Below are 19,004 nucleotides of genomic sequence, written 5' to 3'. Positions count from 1 at the left end.
CTGCACCAAACATGACTGAAAATTTAAGTGATCAAGAAAGGTTTCAGAAATCTCAAAAAGGTCAGCATTTGAGATCCTTAATACCACTACAGAAACTCTGGTTGTAATTCCAAAAAGTAATATTTTAATGTTTACAGAAATTAGTGCTTAACCTACATTACTGTACCTTTCTCTACCAGCTTAGATCTTCCTTTCACTGTTCATTGACTAATTTTCACACACACAGAGATGACCATGCACATACATGCAAAATCACATACACACACAAAAATAATGAAAGATCCTCGAGTGTGTATCAACATCTTTACACAATACATAAACAAGTTTTTCTCCAAAAAAAAAAAAATTTTGATATCATGTACCCCAGGAAGAATAACCACAATACCTGCTGCACTTCCAGTCCAGATGTGAGTGATCCCAGCAAAAAGCTCATTCTTTGTATTTAGCATTACAAAAATAAAACGTTACATATGTAACAAATCGAAGATGAGCCACTCAGATTTACTGTCTGTCTCTAAAACAGATGAATCTGCATGTGCTGAAAACTTACTTTCAACAAACATAGCTACTGAAACTGGTGTTACAGACCACCATAAGAGTCCTGTTAATCACGAGATCTTGAAGCATTAAAAGAATGTCACATCTGTGGGTTCTTCTAAAATCATATATCACAAATTATGTATATCGTCTGCTTTTTCAAAGATAGTAGTAGCTCAGAATGACTAGGATTTAAAACGGTGCAGGTGTTGGCACAGGTACGCTCATAAGAGGAGAGTCAATCTCCTCAGGGACTGGAACTGGACTTGGCTCATATGATTTGATCTTTTCCTTCAGCAGATTATATGTTGAGTGAACCTCTGCACTGTGCTGTAAAGAAAGGGTAGATAAATTGCAACTGCCAAATACTAAAGTACCATTTCTTTCTATTTACTTAGAATAGTCTTTTTAAGACATGTGAAGTTTGGGGTTTTGTCTGATGAACATAACTGAAACTAGCAAAAGTCTGAAAAATATTTCCTCCCTTGACACACTTAAGTGAACTCAAGAGAGATATATCTTATAAGGCTGAGCAATCGTCATAATCATCATCTAACAAGCTGTAAAGTCTGAAAGAATTGCTTTACCTCTTTTTCTGGTTGAAGACTCTCCATAAGTGATTCTAATCGTTGTGGAGGTAAGCGAGGATGAATATGCCATAAAAGCCGCATGATGTGTTTCACTATGTTCTCGTTTGATATAGCAGGCTACAAAGAAACATTTTGTAATTAATATAGACATATTTCTTATTCTCTGAAAATAACATTATATTATTCAATTTCTTCTCTAAACAAAATGACCTAATCTCTTTTTCACAAACGCGTCCCCTTTCCCTCCCACCTCTACAATAACCAAAGAAAATAACTTATACTATCATGATTCATTGTCTTATAAAGACTGCAACAAAAACAACAAAATGACTGTTTTTAAACACTTTACTGTACTCACCAGCAAGAAATCATCAAAGACAGCTGTGCAGGATTCATCATTGCTAAATTCTTCTCCAAAAGCTATGAGGTAGGAGATAAGTGAATGAAGGAATGTGTCTTCATAGGCACGGTCGTTCTCACAGTGGATTAATGTTGGAAGCAACTGACATAAAGCAAGTCTGTCTTTCTGCCGAGCAACCTGATACAAAAACATTAAATTATCTACACTATTTATTGCCTTTCATCTTTTACTTCTGTTTCAAATTTTTTCCTTTAAAGCTCATTATAAAAAAGATCATTAAGATGTAGGTAATTATTATTACTGTCAAATATCTTTCATCAGTTATTTGTATGGCTGTTGATATGATGCTGTCTGTGCTTGTGTATATTCTGCAATGTTTTCTGTATGTGTGTGCTATGTACATTTTGTATTTGTACTTTTAATGGTAAAACAGTTTTTTTTGCTGGGGTGGGTAGGTGTGCCTCATTTCAAACACTTCATCTGTGAACAGTAGTTTTCATAACTTAAGTAATGTTTGAAATAAAACAATTTGCTTTAATCTGCATATACACATAAAAATAAAAATTCTTCCTGTTCTTAACTCAGCATATATGCACAATAGCAAAAACAATCACAAAAAAAATGCAACTGTCCTCCTTAATTGTTCTGATTCCAAGAACATGTAATTCTCTCCCTTGCTTTAGAAATCTGGAAATCCCACCTCATTTTCTTCTTCCTTTTATATATATATGTCAAGGCTGTTTTTGAAGTGATTTTAGCACAAAACTAAAATTCTGAAAAATCACTTAAAGGTCTGTGAGACCTAACACAGTAACAGACATAATTCCACACCTGTAGCGTGTAGTACATTGCAATAAGACTTCCAATAGGATTTTGCTTGATGTAGGTAGCATACAGGTCTGACGGCAGTTCTGGTGGCTTGAAAACTGCATCTGGGATTTTAGAAGCCACCATTCTTACCTGGTCATCCACCATCATACCAACTATTGTTGCCAGATATTTGGTGAAAAAGTGTGCATCCTATCCACAGGAAAAGAAATTAATACATTTGTCAAGATCATAGAACACATCACAGAAACCAAGCCTATAAAAACACACATTATAAAAGCTAGTAAGGGAAATAGATTTAAAAATAAATAATGATATCTTTGAAATAAGACAATCAAGACAACAATCAAAAGGTGCAGGAATGGGCTTGGTTCAAACTTTGTGCAAGGAAATCATTTTAAAATCAACTCAGTAAGCTCTAATATGGGTCTTCATATGCTTATCATTACTGCAATAACAATATTTACATTTTAATGACAATCACTGCTGTTCATGACAGTGTAGTAGCTTGAGATCTGTTGCTTGTAAATTAGATCTCTTTTAAATATCACCAGCCATAGCAAAAAAAAAAAATTCAAGTTCTAATTTGTTGTAAAGTACTAATGAAGCAAAAGGACCCAAAGAAAGTTACTCAAAACTCTTGATCAGGTCTTTAAGTCTGTGGAGAATAAAATAATAAAGACAAACCACTCGAGGCTCCTTAAAGACTTGGCTGTCAACCATGTCCCAAGCATTAAGTCCCAGGGCAATCATTCTGATTAGCAACTGAAGTTCCTGATTATCCTGCAAACCATAATTTACTGTATAAAAAGAACAGAACATTTGTCAACAAATTTTTACAAAAGTCATGTTACTGAAATAAAATTAGTCATTTCTTATCAATTTCTATGTGCTCAAAATGAATGTCCAGCAGTAGTCAGCCAGTATGGTAGTGCAAAATTTTCCCTGGTATCTTATCTTTTTTTTTTTCATTGTTGCGATACCTTGAATAAAGCATTTGCCATGTTCATCACTAACTGTACCACAGTTGTCAGGAAAAAAACACAGTTGGGAATGAAGTGGATCTTTAAAGACTTATTGCAGTTAAAATTCTGATACTGCATCAGAAGTCTTCTACTAGTTCCTTATAGTTTTCTGCCCCTAACATTAGCGAGAAAGTTTGTAGACACTAGGTGAAAAGCATTCTATTCTAGTCCTGGTCTGATGATATTTATGAAATTGATTTTTGAATGTTTATGTTCTGTTTTGGTTTTATAAGTGTTACTGTCCTGTTTTAAGTGATTATTTTTATAGTGTTAGCACCAAGAACAAATATTTTATTTGAATTGTGTTCTTTATATATATAAAATTTTCCAGTATCTTGCAACTTAAAGCCAAAACACAATAAACTGCTTTCTTTATCAAAAACATTTGTGAGAACAACTAGTCATTTCAGATAAAATAAACAATTTCATAATCTGCTGCTAGCTTCAAAATGGAATATGCACGCATAGTAACTCACAATTATTTCCTGGACTTGCAAATATACATGCAAGTTCATATTCTGCAGGCTTCTATGACACAAACTGTAGAAAAATTCTTTTCACAGATTGAAGGTATAATGAAGGGCCCCCCTCCAAAAAAAAAATGTCTCACCCTTGGGAGAATATCTGTGTTGATGCAGTGCTGCAAGGCTTTCATCGCTGACAGTACAATGGTGTTCATGGCGAAAGGGTCACAAAGCACCATAGAGAGGTCACTGCCATTTAGAAAAACAAAAAGCTTTGCATGTGAGATATTTGAAGCATGTGTTAAAGACGAACATTTATTAGGAGAAAAGCCATTAAGTTCCTCACCCAAGGACATACTCCTGCCCCTTTCTAATGCCATCCAGGAAGCCTTGCAGCTCACGAAAACGGCTGCTGTTGACCATACCCTCACGGACACAGGCATCAACACACCAGGCAAACTTGTGACAAGGGTCGACTAAACAAATCTCGTTTACCTCCAAGTCATGAATGGCCATAAGAAGCTCAGATCTAAAATATACAAAAAGAAGGGGGAAAGTGACTGGACCAAGATTTTCTGATTTTGCTATCCACAAAATTACAAAAGTCTAGTAGAAATACTAGGAACATTTTTTGCATATTGTGTATAGTCTGTCAAATAACAATTACAAAATAACAGAATATTAGTATCTCTTCACATAGGTACGATAAGTTACTCTTTATATTCCAACACAAAACAGTGATAGTAGCTGTGAATATAACCAAAGAAAAAAAAAAACAAACATTGCAGTAAAAACGCATTTGTCTCTGCCACTTGCTAGCCAGAAAGAGATGCCAACCTAGATTTTAAAATATACTCTAGTCTCGATCCATTAAGAGAAAAAAGCTATTAACTTTACCTAAGTGTGCAGTAATGTCGGTTGCGTGTGCGTAGAAATAATGTTCGTAAGAAGCGGAGCACCATGTCATAGACTTTCACACTCTTGCCTACCATGTTAACCAGCTGCGTTACCACCTGACTCTGACGTCGCGTTTTTGGCGTTGGAAGGAAGAATGTCAGTGTGGCATTTTCATGACTAAAGAGAGCTTTGTCCTTCTCAGAAATGTACTGTGAAAAAAGGGGTGAGACCTCATCTCCAAAGAGTGCCTGGTTATCCTGCCAAATTTGTCGCTTCACTTCTGTAGCTGCTTCACTATAGAGATCTTTGTCCTCCAATATGGCTGTAAGATAGTGTTCTTTGATGACAGGAAGATGCTTCAGAATGCAGAGCACCACAGGACGAATGCTCTTCACCTTGGCAACAGGGAAGCTCTTCTCAAGAAGATCTTCTAGGATCTTCAAGTCCTCTTCTTTCCCTGATTTTGAAAGCTCTGCTATTCTTTGCAGAAGCCTGTCTCGCATTTCCTCTAAGGTAGACATATGGAATTCATGGCGTTGGACACCATGAAGATCAAGAAATGGAAGAGCAGGTTTGAGTGATGGTAACAATATTCCATTCTGCTGCTGAAACTCTTCGATGGCTTTGATGGGATCTGAGCACACAGTCAACGCTTCCCGCAAGTGGTCCCCACCTGGTATACCCAGATGTTCGAATCCAGCCATGCTTTACAAAGAAAATAAACAAAATAGATAAAAATAAAAGAATTTGCAAATTTCAAGGACAAAGTGAAATAAGACACATGGAAAAAAACTGTATTACGACAAATTTTATATAAAATAATATAAAAATAAACATCTTTCAATACAAACAACTAATAACACTTAATTTGTCCCAGAGGGCAATTAGGGAGAGCTCAATATGAAAGCACAACACAATACCACAACATAATCATATCCACCAAACATATTCATGCATCCATGGTTTAGGCAGCTGCATTCATTGACACACAGTAACATTCAGAAGTCACACAGCTGAAACAACGAAGGACAGCCCCAATCTGCTGCTCCAGCATGCAGGTACACAGAATTGGCAGTCCCGATGGGAGTTGGAAAAGTTCTCCTGACAGGACACACCTGTCTACATAAAGAATTTCCGACACTTTCAGAAGTGCCAGCCTGTTATACAGAAATTGACAAGCACTCTGGGCTGTCCCAATGACTTTGGAGCAGATGGAAACAACATGATGTAACCTGCTCGTCCTTCACTGATAAACTGTTGTAAAAACAGATAAAAAAAGGGCAGCATGCTCTCTTTGTGCAAGAGCTGAATCAGTTGCTGGGGAGAGAGAACAACCAGCTTCTGGATAAAGAAAAGGCATTGCTGAGCCTTCTTCGTGACAGCTTCTTGAGTGTTGGGACCCCAGCAAAGTCCCCTGTCAAAGATAGTGCCCTGGGGCTGTAGACTCATCCCGCTGGCATTTTCTGCACCGCTAAACCTCTTACCTCCCAAGAGCTGGCCGGTTGCCAAGTGAGCGCGTGCGTGCAAGCCGTGTCACCTGTTTGATCGCAGGTCAGCTGTAGGGCTGTCGACACACCGACCTTGAGGGAATACCTAGGGAAATCCACGTGTGTGCATGCACGAACCAACTTGTAGTACATGCGCGGGTTTTCCCCAACAATCGGAAGAGGACAATGTAACATCTTTTCACATTGTGCCCTTGATGAAAAGCTGAAATACGTTGCATTTTGTGTGCATGGTATACAAAGTATTATGGGCTGTTAAAATCTTTTGATATGTTTCCGTGATTTTCAGTTTTTTTGGCAAATAGTATTTGAGAAGGCATCCAGATCAGTGTCAATGACAGTGACTAGCAAGCTTCTTAAACTGACTGAAAAGAACCGAGTGTTTGTGAGAAACGCTCGTAAGTATAGTGTACGAAGTCCTTAGTCTGTAGATAAAATGGCTACATTGGTACTCCATACCATTGTTTATTTGTACCATTACAATTCAGGTGAAATAGGCACACATTTCTATTTTTATGTCATTGTAGCAATAGAAGGAAAGAGAGATGATGCATAAAAAACGAAGGCCAAGACACACTTGCAATGTAGGTGTGACATTGATCCCATGAATCAATGGGATTAGTTTGATCACAAAAAATTCTGTTTCTGCAAAGATTTTTCCCGCGTCATACAGCATCAAGTATACAGCAGCCATCTTTAGCAAGCCCCATGCAAGTTACAGGCGGCCAGGCCCATCTCTACACTTACGGGTGGAAACGCCCACTAGCATAGTCGAAATAGGACACGTGTCTCAGCCTTTGCCGCACATAAAGGGTGAGTAGACCTTTGATGGCCCCTAAGTGCCCTAGCGGTGCAATGAGTCTAAGGCCCAGGTATTTAAAAGTAGGGACAATTTCCACCTCCTTGTTGTGGTTGACACTTATGGGACTTGGTGAAGAATTCTGACAAAAATCAAACACAATCTCTTTGGTCTTATTCACATTAAGTTCTAAGAAATTGTCGTTACACCAGACAATAAATTTATCCAAAGCTACACTATGGGTATATATTAGCCCACTAAAAAGAGAGAGCAGTGCAGCGTCAACTGAGAATTTGACAAGATATTGACACTCACGCTTACTGTGGCAACTGTTGGTATACAGAATTAACAGAAGCAGGGAAATCAAATAATTTGTATATTTGAGTATTTAAATATGAAGTGCTTTCCTTAATTATAACAACTGTGAAATGCTTCTTTTCCGCGTTATCTTTTATTACATTAAAAATGTTAACTGCATACTCTGCTTGTTATGTTGAAAGAGGTGACTTTTGAAGTCAACAATATCTGTTTTGTTCAAGTCCTTTTATAAATTAATCAAAAATCATTATAATAGTAGTTTCTTGCTTTAAGTCATAGTAGCTGATATTACTAAATATTATTGACGATTTGATTACATTTTGAATGTAAGTGAATGTGATTTTCATTACAGCTATTTTGTGAAGTTTCAGTGAAAATGTAGTTTTCATATAGCACACTAAAAGTTTGCCAAAACCCGTGTCGCAAAACTCTTTCTCACTTTGGGTATTTTTTTAATTTGTCATCATGAAGTGCCTTCATTACAAAAGATTGCAAATTCACATGCACAACATTTGGAAACTATATAGCTGTCAGTCGTTGTTCATTTTACAAGTCAATAATCAATTGCTTAAAAAAAAAAAAAACTGCACTATTCGGAAGGACTCGTAAAGATATTTCTAACATCACACACAATTCTTGTCCCTTAGTCATAAGATATCCGCCTAATCTTCCGGCTGTCTTGTGATGAGGATAAATTATTTCCGAAACATTTCCCGTCACATGAACTTCGAAATAAGGTAATGGTTACATAATGTTTCCTCGGATGTTAATAGTTTAGTCCATATTTAGCACATTGAGTTTTTCAATTCTTTGCTGGTTCATAATTATGTACTCTACGTACCTTGCCTGATCCGAAAATGAAAGTACACTTTCTTTTAAATTACGAAAGTACTCCTCCCGCGTTTGTTTACTGCGCCCTCTTCTTGTTCTTAACGTAAAGCTACCTCTAAATAGTCAATTGTCGGAACAAACTATATAGGAAATCCCACATTATGAGACAGAAAAAAATCCCCGTTTTATTTTTACTGTCACGTGATGTCAATAGCTGATACCACGGACGTATATAAGTTCGTGCAGATACAACTAAAATTTGGCAGATGTGTTGAGATAAACGAACGACGAAAGTTTAAAAAGTTAACAGAGTGGAGGAAGAAAAAAAAAACCAAACCAAAAGATAAAATCTATGCGCAGGTAGACCATATAAGTCAAAGAGATAACCAGACTGAGCTTCCAGCAGTGGTGCACTACTACTAGCAGACTGAAGAAATGGGAATTGTATCTCGTTTGGTACAAGCTTCATTCTGCTACTACAACTGATCTCAACAGTTTTCTCAACCTTACAATGCATGGATCAAAATGGAAATGCTGTTGATTGGTAATAAAGTCTTTTAGTCTCATCATAGTTTTCTAGTGCTTTTTCCTTCATTGGTGACTTGGAAATTAACAAAATGCTTTACGTTTTATATGCTGATGTGGTGATGTTAAATATATGCATATATTTACATGCAGTTGTTATCCCCCATCATTTCTCTGTCTTTTGCAGACACATGAGAATGCTTAATGCGTCTTAAAATATTTTCATGTTAACAATTTAAGTGTATATGTTTCAGTGTTCATTAAGAATCTGTACACTACAGCATTCATTGTTTGAAGACAAGCAATATACAAGTTTTAAATAATATTAATGTTAATGATAAAATTGTTTTCACAATAAAGTTTATCTTCTTGCACTAGGTTTCTTGTGTACAAACTGCCAAAGATTCGACATAGGACTGGCACACTCTTCGGTGATGGTCTCGAGTTTTTTTACATGGACAGCAACCACCCTAAATGGCTGTTATCTCCAGTCCCCATTAATGAATCTGACCAGGCAATCGCTTACACACTAAATCAGATTTATCAAGATAAGGTACAGTACTTACACCACATTATAAAACAGAACTAGTGGTAGAATAATGATAACCTTTAAGTTCTGAACTTTCATTGTCTGGCAGAAAAGAATGGATTCGAATCTGGTGAAGGTACTCGATCTGTCGCGCAATGGATAACTTATCTTACGCATTCAACGCACTTCGTTACAACATTCACATAGGCGCATCCTCACAAACAATAAAATGTAGTATACAAAACAAAATATAATGAAGAAAGGAAAACATATGTGAAATGAATCATATCTATATATATATATACAGCAATTATTTGCATCAAGGTCCGTTGCACTTAACTCTGATATTGAATGACTTCCTCTCCAAGTCATTATATCTTTCCTCTCTTTTTGGTCTCAGTCTATATTTCACTGCAGCGTAACTATCCACAGTTCCACATACATAATCCACAGTTCATATATAGTCCACTGTTCAGGTGTAGTCCAGAATCCATATACAGTTCCCTTTTTTATGAGATCGACATAACAATAAGTCCATGCTTGTGGTGGTGTAAACTCCCTATCAAATATGCAGGCCCTCAGTCCTGCACACAACAGCTTTTAACGTCTCCTTGAGAAAAAGTGGTCAGTCTTTCTTAGAGGCTGAGCTGCCTCTTCCTGCGTTGTTGGGTGTCCCTGGTCACCCTTTGATGTTGGACCGATTCAGACAAATTAGTATCTATTAAAAATCTTTGACACAGGCAGTCCTGTTTAGCCTAGCGTGTCCCATGTTATTGTCAAGATTTATGACCCCCGCCATAACCATTAATGGCGCAGCAGCATTTTGACCAGTGCTTTTTGATGGTCTTAATAACTGAAAGTCAAAAATATGTTTTCTACAGGTACCTGTTGGGCCAGATGGATGCAATTAGCAGAGAATTACCACTTGAGTAGCTAGCACTACCTCGGGTCAAACCATTCTTTCCTTGTCATGAGCTAAAAGTTTGGCCTTTAAGATCAAAACATGGATTTAAAAATATTAACACAATGTTAGTGATATTATATATGTCTACTATAGCAGATGATGAGGGGAGGATGATTTTCAAATGTGCTTGCAGTAAGATATGCATTTATTTTGTAAATATATTGTGTTTATTAGTGATAATAGTAATAGCTAGTTTTCTTCTTGTTTTGAACAGAGCTCTGAAGTCAATTACTTTATGTACAATGATGAGAAACCTTCAGGCAGTGTCAGTCTGAATCATGGACACACGAAAGGTGAGAGACTAAAGACAGAAAAGAAACAAAGATCATGTAACATTGTTAGTAAAAATAGAGTTAAAATGCAATCTATTAAAAAAAAAACCTTCATTGGTGTTTAAAGTATTAAAGACAAAATTTATGTGTTGTGAGAATTAAAAAAACTTATCTGCTAATGTAAACTTAGGCTTTTTTTTTGCCTATTAATTCAACACAGAAAATGCAGAACAATAAAATGTGATATTTCAGTTGTTTTTTTTTTTCAAATGCTGCACAGTAATTAATCAAAACAAATTTTGTATCATACAAGGATTTGTATCACACACCACTAAGCTGGATTTGGGGAGGAATAATCCTATAAACACTGATGATTGTAGGAAAAAATACTAGAATTAGTATGCAGCTTGGATCCAGTTATTTTGTTGATCAAGATTTCTTCCTTATTCAGCATTTTTCCAAATCATATATAAATGACAAGCAAGTTTCATCAGAATAATATTAATAAGCATGATGCCTGCTGATATTTCACCTTTTCCTTTTTGACATTACTTTTATTGTCATCTGTAGGCTCAAGAATTTTAGTCCTTTACTAACATACCTCCACCCATATATAGTGACAAAATAATTTTTTTTTAGTTTTCTTTCTTTTTAGATGAATTTTTCAAAGGAAAATGAAACAAAATGAGGGTACAGTATGGTGTTAGATATATGATAGACACAAAAACAAAATTGACTAATTTGTCCATGTTATGGATCATATTATTAAACATAAGTAATTAGGTTTCTTTAATTTTCTTGAGAGTGATTAGGAGATTTTTAAATGTTTAGTGTTAAAATATGTGATGACATGGCACATTCTTATTTGTCCACCTTCGGAAACGAAGAAAATCCCCGTTTAAATTTCAACATAATATTCAGAAGATTAAAAAATATTTTATAAACTTAGAAAGGGTGACTGTAGATACATCCAATTAGTTTTGTAGGAAGCATGTCCAATGATGAAGTGTGTTCTTCATTATATCATTCCCTCATAGAGATAACATATCTATTAAAAAAATGGTGGTCATTACCTAAATATTCATGCTGCCTAGGCAAGAATGGGATGGACAATGAGTCAGATGGACAGTCAGGCTTGCTGAATGCTAGCACCTAATGCCTAAAATCCTTGCAAAAAATTAATTCAGCTGGCTTCTAGGTATTAGTATCCAGCTAGCACAATTGTGTACTGGGCCACAGGATCTTATCAGTAGCATTTGTATAAGAAATTGTGTTTATGGCTAATGTGCTCATAAGAAGAGAACATTTTACTGTACGTGAGCTGTATGTGAACTAGTTGCTAGATGGTCCTTTTGCCAGCATATAGCTAGAGATCAAGAAGTATAAAAGATATTTTGATAAAGACAGATATTTCTTGGATTCTTATAGCTAATTCTCTTGTTGGAATGTTTTGTATCTAGGAACGCTTGGCTTTGACACCCAGTCAGGGTTCTGGCTTATTCACAGTGCTCCAGGTTTCCCTCCTGAGAAGGGTGAAGGTTATCAGTGGGCTGAAAATGCTTCAGATTTTGGACAAAGTTTTCTCTGTGTGACTTTTCTGTACTCAACTTTAGGAGTGCTGGGTGAGATATTTTAAATTTCAAAATTATGAACTTCTCAGATCTTTTTTTTTTTTTTTTTTTTCACTTTTTTACATTTTCCTTCATCATATTTTCAAACTGAGTAAATACTTTTAGGAAACTGTGTGTTCTTTTAATTTCTCTTATTGTTAATTATTACAACTGTTCAAATCATAGAAGTCAGGCTCCATTTAATTTTCATGCTTGCTTTTTTTTCCACTTACTTCATGGTTTGCAAATATTTATTTTTCAGTAGGTAGTCTTGCATCACTTGTCTGGAAAATGTGTTAACCTGTGATACTGTATTTGATAATATTCATTCATAACAAATTTGATTTGCTTAAACAACATCTTAAGAAACCCACAATGTAGGTCTCTGTTTATGTAAATATATGTAGCTAAGAAGGGAATGACTTGTTCTTTAGAATTGTAATTATCTCATGACTTAGAGTTCACAGAATTTGTATTCTTATTTTCTCTTTGTTTTAGGCATTTAAGATTTGGGTATCACATTTCAGATAATTATAGTATGTACAAAACGGTTTTTATAAAAATATAGAATCATATCCTCACAAGCACAGCAGTAGAAAAGTACTGTAGAAATAGCCCTAGCCTAGAATCAGTCCTAACAAGACTTTGGGGGAGTGGGCAATCAAGTAGGACTGGTGTACCGGCCCCGCTGCTGTGGAAGGGGCCTGGCCGTGGTAAATAATTTGTTTGCTTTCTTTTCTTTTTCATGTAAACAGATGTCTGGGTAAAGAATATCAACAGATTATGCATGGAGAAACCAAATTTTAAGTTTACAATATACTATTCTCAGGCCTAATGGAGTAGGGTTGGCAGGGTAGAGGGCCTGGGGAGAGAGGTGTAGTCTCTAGTCGGCACTGTCATGTTTATGTCATGCTGGAAACTGATTTGCTTTACCATCCAGAAATGTTTGTGCACTGAGGTATGGAGTTGGCTGGGTTTATCTGACACTAGGGAAGGGGTGGTCTGCATGCAATTCTGCATTGACATTGAAGAGGAATGTATGTGACGAAAATTGAACTTATGGGGTCATCTACAAAGTTGTAGATGACTATTTGTATGCTGTACTAGACAACACTTATTTAGTCATTGCGTACTATAGCAAAACCTGCCTGCATGTGAATTGTGATCCACAGCTTGTTTTTTGTGTATGTGAGAGCGGTTGGATTGGGTTTGTATCTGCCACTAGGGAAGGGTAAGTCTGCATGCAACTCTGCATTGACTTGAAGAGGAATGTTGTGACTGATGCAGTGGGTAACTCTATGAACAGAGGATCAGTGTTTGGGGCCCCTGAGTGTGCTGTCTAAAATGTTACAATAAAATTTTTTTAGACTTTTTGGAGTTAAAAGGGTTAGTGGGACTTTTTCTCATTATGCAGCAAATAAAATGTAATACATGGTCTAGTCTACACAGAAGCTAGTAAAGATACGTGTGACAAAACACTTCCTGCAGCATTTAGATGCCTTTGCAATGAAAATGCTGCTTACTGCATAAAGAGTAAATATTGCAACTTGAAAAATAAACTGACATTTTCATTTGGTAAAGCCATAGTTTAGATGCCATGTGATCAAACTTTTGCTAGAATATGTTGAATATCAGTGCATTCACTGTCTCGCAATGTATTCAGTCTGAGTCACAAGTACAGGCTTTTAATGCAGAAGATGTCAATATTATTTTTTTCCTTCAGTTGCTTTATTACCGCTCTGTAACTCATGCATCATCACAAAATTAAACTTCAGAGAACTTTACAAAGTTGTTCACTTTTACTAAAGTTTGCTGTGTATATTACCTTACTAAATGAAATGTAGATATTATCAGTTGCAATCTTGTAAGCAATCTGTTATGTACTGGAAAAATAATAAAAAGTACATTTAATGATTAATGCAAGGTGCCCAGAATGGTCGTCGGCCTTGGAGCCTATGCTGGCTTTGGGGCTGTGCCTAAAATACAATTTTCAAATATTTTTGTTTGGATATTTCAGGAAAACAGCTGGTGATCAACTATCCTCAGGTTTATGACAAATATTTGTCAAAAGATGTTATGTCTGATTACCAAATTCTGTCTGATGTTGGAACCAGACCTTCAGAGCAATTTCCCGTCTCCAATGTTGAACATTTTTCAACTAAAGATGGAGTGCCATTGACCAGTTTTGCTAAATTCACCACATTTGGTGCAGGTATAAAATGGATTTCTTTGCTTTAGAATTTTCTGCCCTTTAGTGTTAGACACTCTTCTTCTTGCTCAGTCTTCATTTCACTCAAAAACATATTTGTACAGGAAAGTACTACTTGCAGTGTGTCTTTGTTTTGACTTGGTTAACTGGATATGCCTGAGCATTGCTTTTTAAGCCTAAATGATGGGTTACTTGTAATGTGTTCTGAATGGTGTACGTCTGAATTACTACATTAAATATTCAAGTAGGACTTGAGAATAAATACACTGCTTAAGTAATTAAATACAAAGAAAGCAAATGGTTAACCAGGGGTCTAAATGCAATCTGTTGCATAAATTTAACTTTGAAGAGGTCACTGATTTTTTTTTCATCTTTCTTTGGTCTTCTAACCATGGTGATTTTAGAATGTTTGCTCTCTGTCAGTGTTGGTGTGTTTCAGTATCCTGAAAGATATGCCGTATTCTTACCACCCTTTCTTTGTAAGAATATGTAGGTCTCAGTTTAATGTCATAGATGTGCAACCCTTTGAACTTAGAAGAAGAAAAAAAATTCTTCATTTGATATGTTCTTTGCCTACTCATCACCACTTGCTGAAAACAGCAGTAGGTTCAATGTAAAATTAAACATGACTGCATACGACAGCACCATAAGCATGTGATTTTTTTTTTTATTATATATCACACTTTGCTTGTTGACTACCTTTCCCATCATTCCCATGCTCTGGTTTTTGTACATGCTTCCAGGTCTTCTGTAACTGTCACCATAGGCTAAGCAGTCACAATATGTCAGTTTACTTGTTTTTATTTTTTTATTTTAATACATCTTTTTTTTTTATGAGAACAGATCTTTACGCTGGCTAGTAGCCCCTACTCTCAAGGAACAACTTCTGGTGGAGACATGGAGAAACGGGCCACAACATGATTGGTTGCCTACAAACTGTTCTGGACCATATAAGGTGTGTTACATTTAGGACACTCTTTTGTCACATATCTGTTCTAAAATATGTTGCACCTTATTTTTTAGGGGGCATACTGGTTGTATGATGGTTAGTGCCCGACACCAATGCAGTGAAGGTGGGCTGTCCTGGGTTCAGTTTCATCTCAGGCATGCTGTTCTTTCTTCATGAGACATTTGTTTACAGGGCAGGCTTCCTTGCCATAATATAGCCTTAGTTGCAGTCTTGGTGTAAACCCCCCTTATTTTTATTCAGTCCTCTTTTTCTTCTATTTTTTTAAAGTTGTTTTGTTAGTGAAAGGATGTGTGTTCAGTTTTATGAACACTGACCAACTGCAATTTGAGTACACCAACAAATGTAACAGCTGTTATCTTATTTACTTACAGTTTGAACACCAGTCAGTGACTGTCTTTTAAAGAATTTATCAGCTAATTAGAGGCATTAATACTGGTCTGAACTTTCTTATTATTTTTATGAGAAATACACTATTATGAAATGTGCGAGTTTACAGGCTTTTAAAAAAGCGTTGATGTGAATGTAGTATAGTCAATTGTTTCATTAGCACAAAGGTGTATTTTCAGTTGATTAGTATTTGATTGAAATTGATAATTTTCATTACAGGTATACAACATAGTCCAGGTAGATCTACCAGGCAACTTAGTCTTTAACGTACATAAAGATCATTCGAAGTATGCAATATCATTTCCCGCTAACTCTAACTGGGTTTGTGTTGGTGACATCAACAGAGAGGTTAGTGTAACGTTTTCTCTTTATGAGATGTGCTCCCTCTTTCGCATTTCTTTTCTTTGATTCTGTTTTGTTTTTATTTTGTATGAACACATCTTTAGTTAACAATCTTTCTGTATACTGAAATCTTTATTAAATATTCCTTTTAAATGTATTTCAGATGTTTTCATCATTTGCCATCTTAGCATTCTTGGTCTTCAAAAAGTAACTAATGAACATGCTAATGGAAGCAATTCACATTTATTCTTTTATATCTACTAAGTCCTTATTACTAGAAAGATTACTAGAAGTTACTAGAAAGATTGGTAAAGAGTAACAGCGTAAGATTTCATGATAGAAGTTGGTGTCAGCTACCTAAATGCTGCTTTGTTATCTTGGTTAGATATTTCTTGGTCTCAAGAACCCACTAAGAACTGAAATACCCTATAAAGAGTGTGTATAATGTACAGAAAGCATGGCATTGGCTTTGCTTTTATTAGCTTCCAAGGCTTGCTGTTTGATATATCTCAGAGAGGTATGGGTTGCTTACTGGAGAAAAGAGGTCTCATAAGGGGTGTAGGGACAATGAATTGTTGCGCACTAGAGATGTTCTAGTCTAGAGTCTAGTCTAAAGACGTTCCTTCTGTCAGCTTCTATTCTTCTCTGAAAGATCAAGTACCATTTACAAGTAGGTGGGCACACACAGTTTTCTGGCTCAGGTGAGTCATGAACCTGGAAAGAAGCAGGTCACAAAAAGTATTTATCATCAATGTCATCTGATGGATCATCGCATAAGGTTTTTAATTTCGAATTGTAGTGGACATATTTCCTGTAGATTACTGAATGCACATGGAGATTTACACGGACAAGCATGCACACACACAGGTAATATAGAGATATAATAATAATAAAAGTACTTTCTTCTTTTAGATTGCAAAGCTTTTTTAATTATTTTTCAGACAACTCAGTTCAAGAGGGGTGGTGGAACCTTGTGTTTTCAACATCCTGATGTCTGGCAGTCTTTCATGAATATTGTCACGTTTTTTGAACCCTGCCAACTGAGTAAAATGTGCAAAAGCTAAATTGAGTGGAATAAAGAATGGTGTTCAAATAGGTCTGCACCTTGGCACTGGAATTATGTTTCAGATTCTTGCTTTTATTATTGCTGTTGCAATTGTTTAATTGCTGATAGAGATGTTTGCCATAACCATGTGCTTATACTTGATGATGACTCCCACTCCCCCATCCCCAATAACTCATAAAACTTTTGAAGCCTGTAAGATTTATTTTTAAACAAGCATATTTCAGAAGAATATGATGATGAGAGATTTTGTTAAAATACTATAATCAAAGATTATATATATTCATTTTGTACATGTAAATTTATTCACATGCTCAAGCACTTTGCATAAATGCATAAGGATGTCTCGGTGAACATTATTTTATGAGCTGACAAATCATGATGACATGACCTATTATGGACATTCTTATTTTTTCACATTTTACTGTTAAAGATCTTGAGATTTTATTTTGCTGTCCAGGATGCAATCTCAAATGGTTATGCTGATGAATTTGATATATTATACTTCATGCAGCATTTTATTTCATTCATTTTCACTTTTTCCCTGGAGAATTCTAAAAAATGTTGGCGATTATCTGATAGTGGGATGAACTTAATATTGTAAGGAGTACATCAACACATAATAATAGTCCTGTTCATTTTATAGGTGGTTTTTTGTTCTTCTGAATGACACAGCATATTGGTAGTAGTCTTTAAACATAAAAAGATTTTTTATAAAGCATTTATTGATTGCAATAGATGATCAGTTTACAATCAAAGTACAGTGATACCTCGGTTCTCGAACATAATTCGTTCCGGGAGGACGGTCGAGAACCAAATTGTTCGAGAACCGAAGCAATGAAACTCATAGGAAATAATGGAAACTGGATTAATTCGTTCCAAGCCCCAGAAAATGCCTATTTACTGGCCTAATTTGTATATAATATGTAGAAAAACATGAGTCTCAACAAGAAATAAGAAATAAAAGTGTATTTATTAAAACAAAAAAAATGTACTGTACAGTAAATTGTGTTTCATTTACTGTACCTGTACCAAACTTTATGGCAGGAGGGAATGAATGTGGAGGGAGGAGGGAAGGGGGATGGTTATTGTTTTGAAGGGGAGTCCTCTTCAATAAAAACAGAGGGTAACTGCTCTTCGGGTGTTTCTGTTCTCTGTATCTTTTGCTGAGGAGAATCAGAATCTTGCTCTGCAGTTGCTTGTCTGATTTCTCTACGGAAGAATTTGTAAATTGTTTGCTGTTTTTTTCTCCTTTGCAAAATTTTGCGGAAAGTGGACATAACATTGTCATTAAAAATGTTAACTGATCTATTTGCTACCACTTTATCAGGGTGATGTTATTCAACAAAATTTGCGATTTCTGCCCATTGTGCACACATTTCATGACTCTCTCCACAAAAGCGTGTCTCTCTCTCTCTGCACTCACACTGATGACGCAAGCAAGGCGCGCTGGGCCCAATGAACGCCATTCGGCTCAACTCGGCTCATCTCGGACGTTCGGATGTTCGAGTTCCAAATATTTGTTCGGATTCCAAGACAAAATTTTCTCGAATTTCCTGGTCGAATACCGATTTGGTCGAAAGTCAAGGCGTTCGAGAACCGAGGTATCACTGTATTTCAATGTCAAGTTTTTTTTTGTTTGTTTTGGTTTTTTTTGTTTTTTTGTTGTTGTTTTTTTGTTGTTGTTTTTTTTGTTTTTATCTCAGCACAACATTTTACTATATTTTGCAATGAAATGGCAGAGTTTTTCATTAGCTATTCATATAAATCATTGAACCAACAGCAAGCACACTGTTGTTTCATTATTTTCACAGTAGAACAGTTTATTAATGTTAAATAATGCAATGGTTATATGTTGGTATTAAATATATTTCTTTTATGACAGTCTTTTGTTTGTATTCTTAAAGACTGAGTAAGATATCACATTCTGTTTAATTATATAATTTTCCCACAGCTTTGGTAGTATGCTAGTGCTTCT

General features: G+C 35.8%; 2 protein-coding genes across 2 annotated transcripts; one reads left to right on the top strand and one right to left on the bottom strand.

The window, feature by feature from the left end:
* Window positions 1-101: 101 nt before the first annotated feature.
* Window positions 102-8,312, bottom strand: LOC112575398 (negative elongation factor B-like). The gene is made up of 9 exons (XM_025257250.1): window positions 8,166-8,312; window positions 4,703-5,407; window positions 4,152-4,334; window positions 3,952-4,054; window positions 3,004-3,099; window positions 2,320-2,508; window positions 1,486-1,665; window positions 1,125-1,244; window positions 102-867 (listed from the first exon to the last, which is right to left on the bottom strand). The coding sequence occupies exons 2-9, from the start codon at window positions 5,404-5,406 to the stop codon at window positions 730-732; spliced, it is 1,713 nt and encodes a 570-aa protein (XP_025113035.1). The 5' UTR covers window position 5,407; window positions 8,166-8,312; the 3' UTR covers window positions 102-729.
* A 41-nt stretch (window positions 8,313-8,353) lies between these two features.
* Window positions 8,354-17,217, top strand: LOC112575747 (plancitoxin-1-like). Its single transcript, XM_025257753.1, has 9 exons — window positions 8,354-8,699; window positions 9,059-9,233; window positions 10,388-10,466; window positions 11,906-12,067; window positions 14,073-14,267; window positions 14,369-14,384; window positions 15,108-15,219; window positions 15,841-15,969; window positions 16,905-17,217. The coding sequence occupies exons 1-9, from the start codon at window positions 8,671-8,673 to the stop codon at window positions 17,025-17,027; spliced, it is 1,020 nt and encodes a 339-aa protein (XP_025113538.1). The 5' UTR covers window positions 8,354-8,670; the 3' UTR covers window positions 17,028-17,217.
* The last annotated feature ends 1,787 nt before the right edge of the window (window positions 17,218-19,004 follow it).

The sequence above is a fragment of the Pomacea canaliculata genome, linkage group LG11 (assembly GCF_003073045.1).
Source record: "Pomacea canaliculata isolate SZHN2017 linkage group LG11, ASM307304v1, whole genome shotgun sequence".
Classification (NCBI taxonomy): Eukaryota; Metazoa; Mollusca; class Gastropoda; order Architaenioglossa; family Ampullariidae; genus Pomacea; species Pomacea canaliculata.
This window is presented reverse-complemented; position numbering and strand designations above follow the sequence as displayed.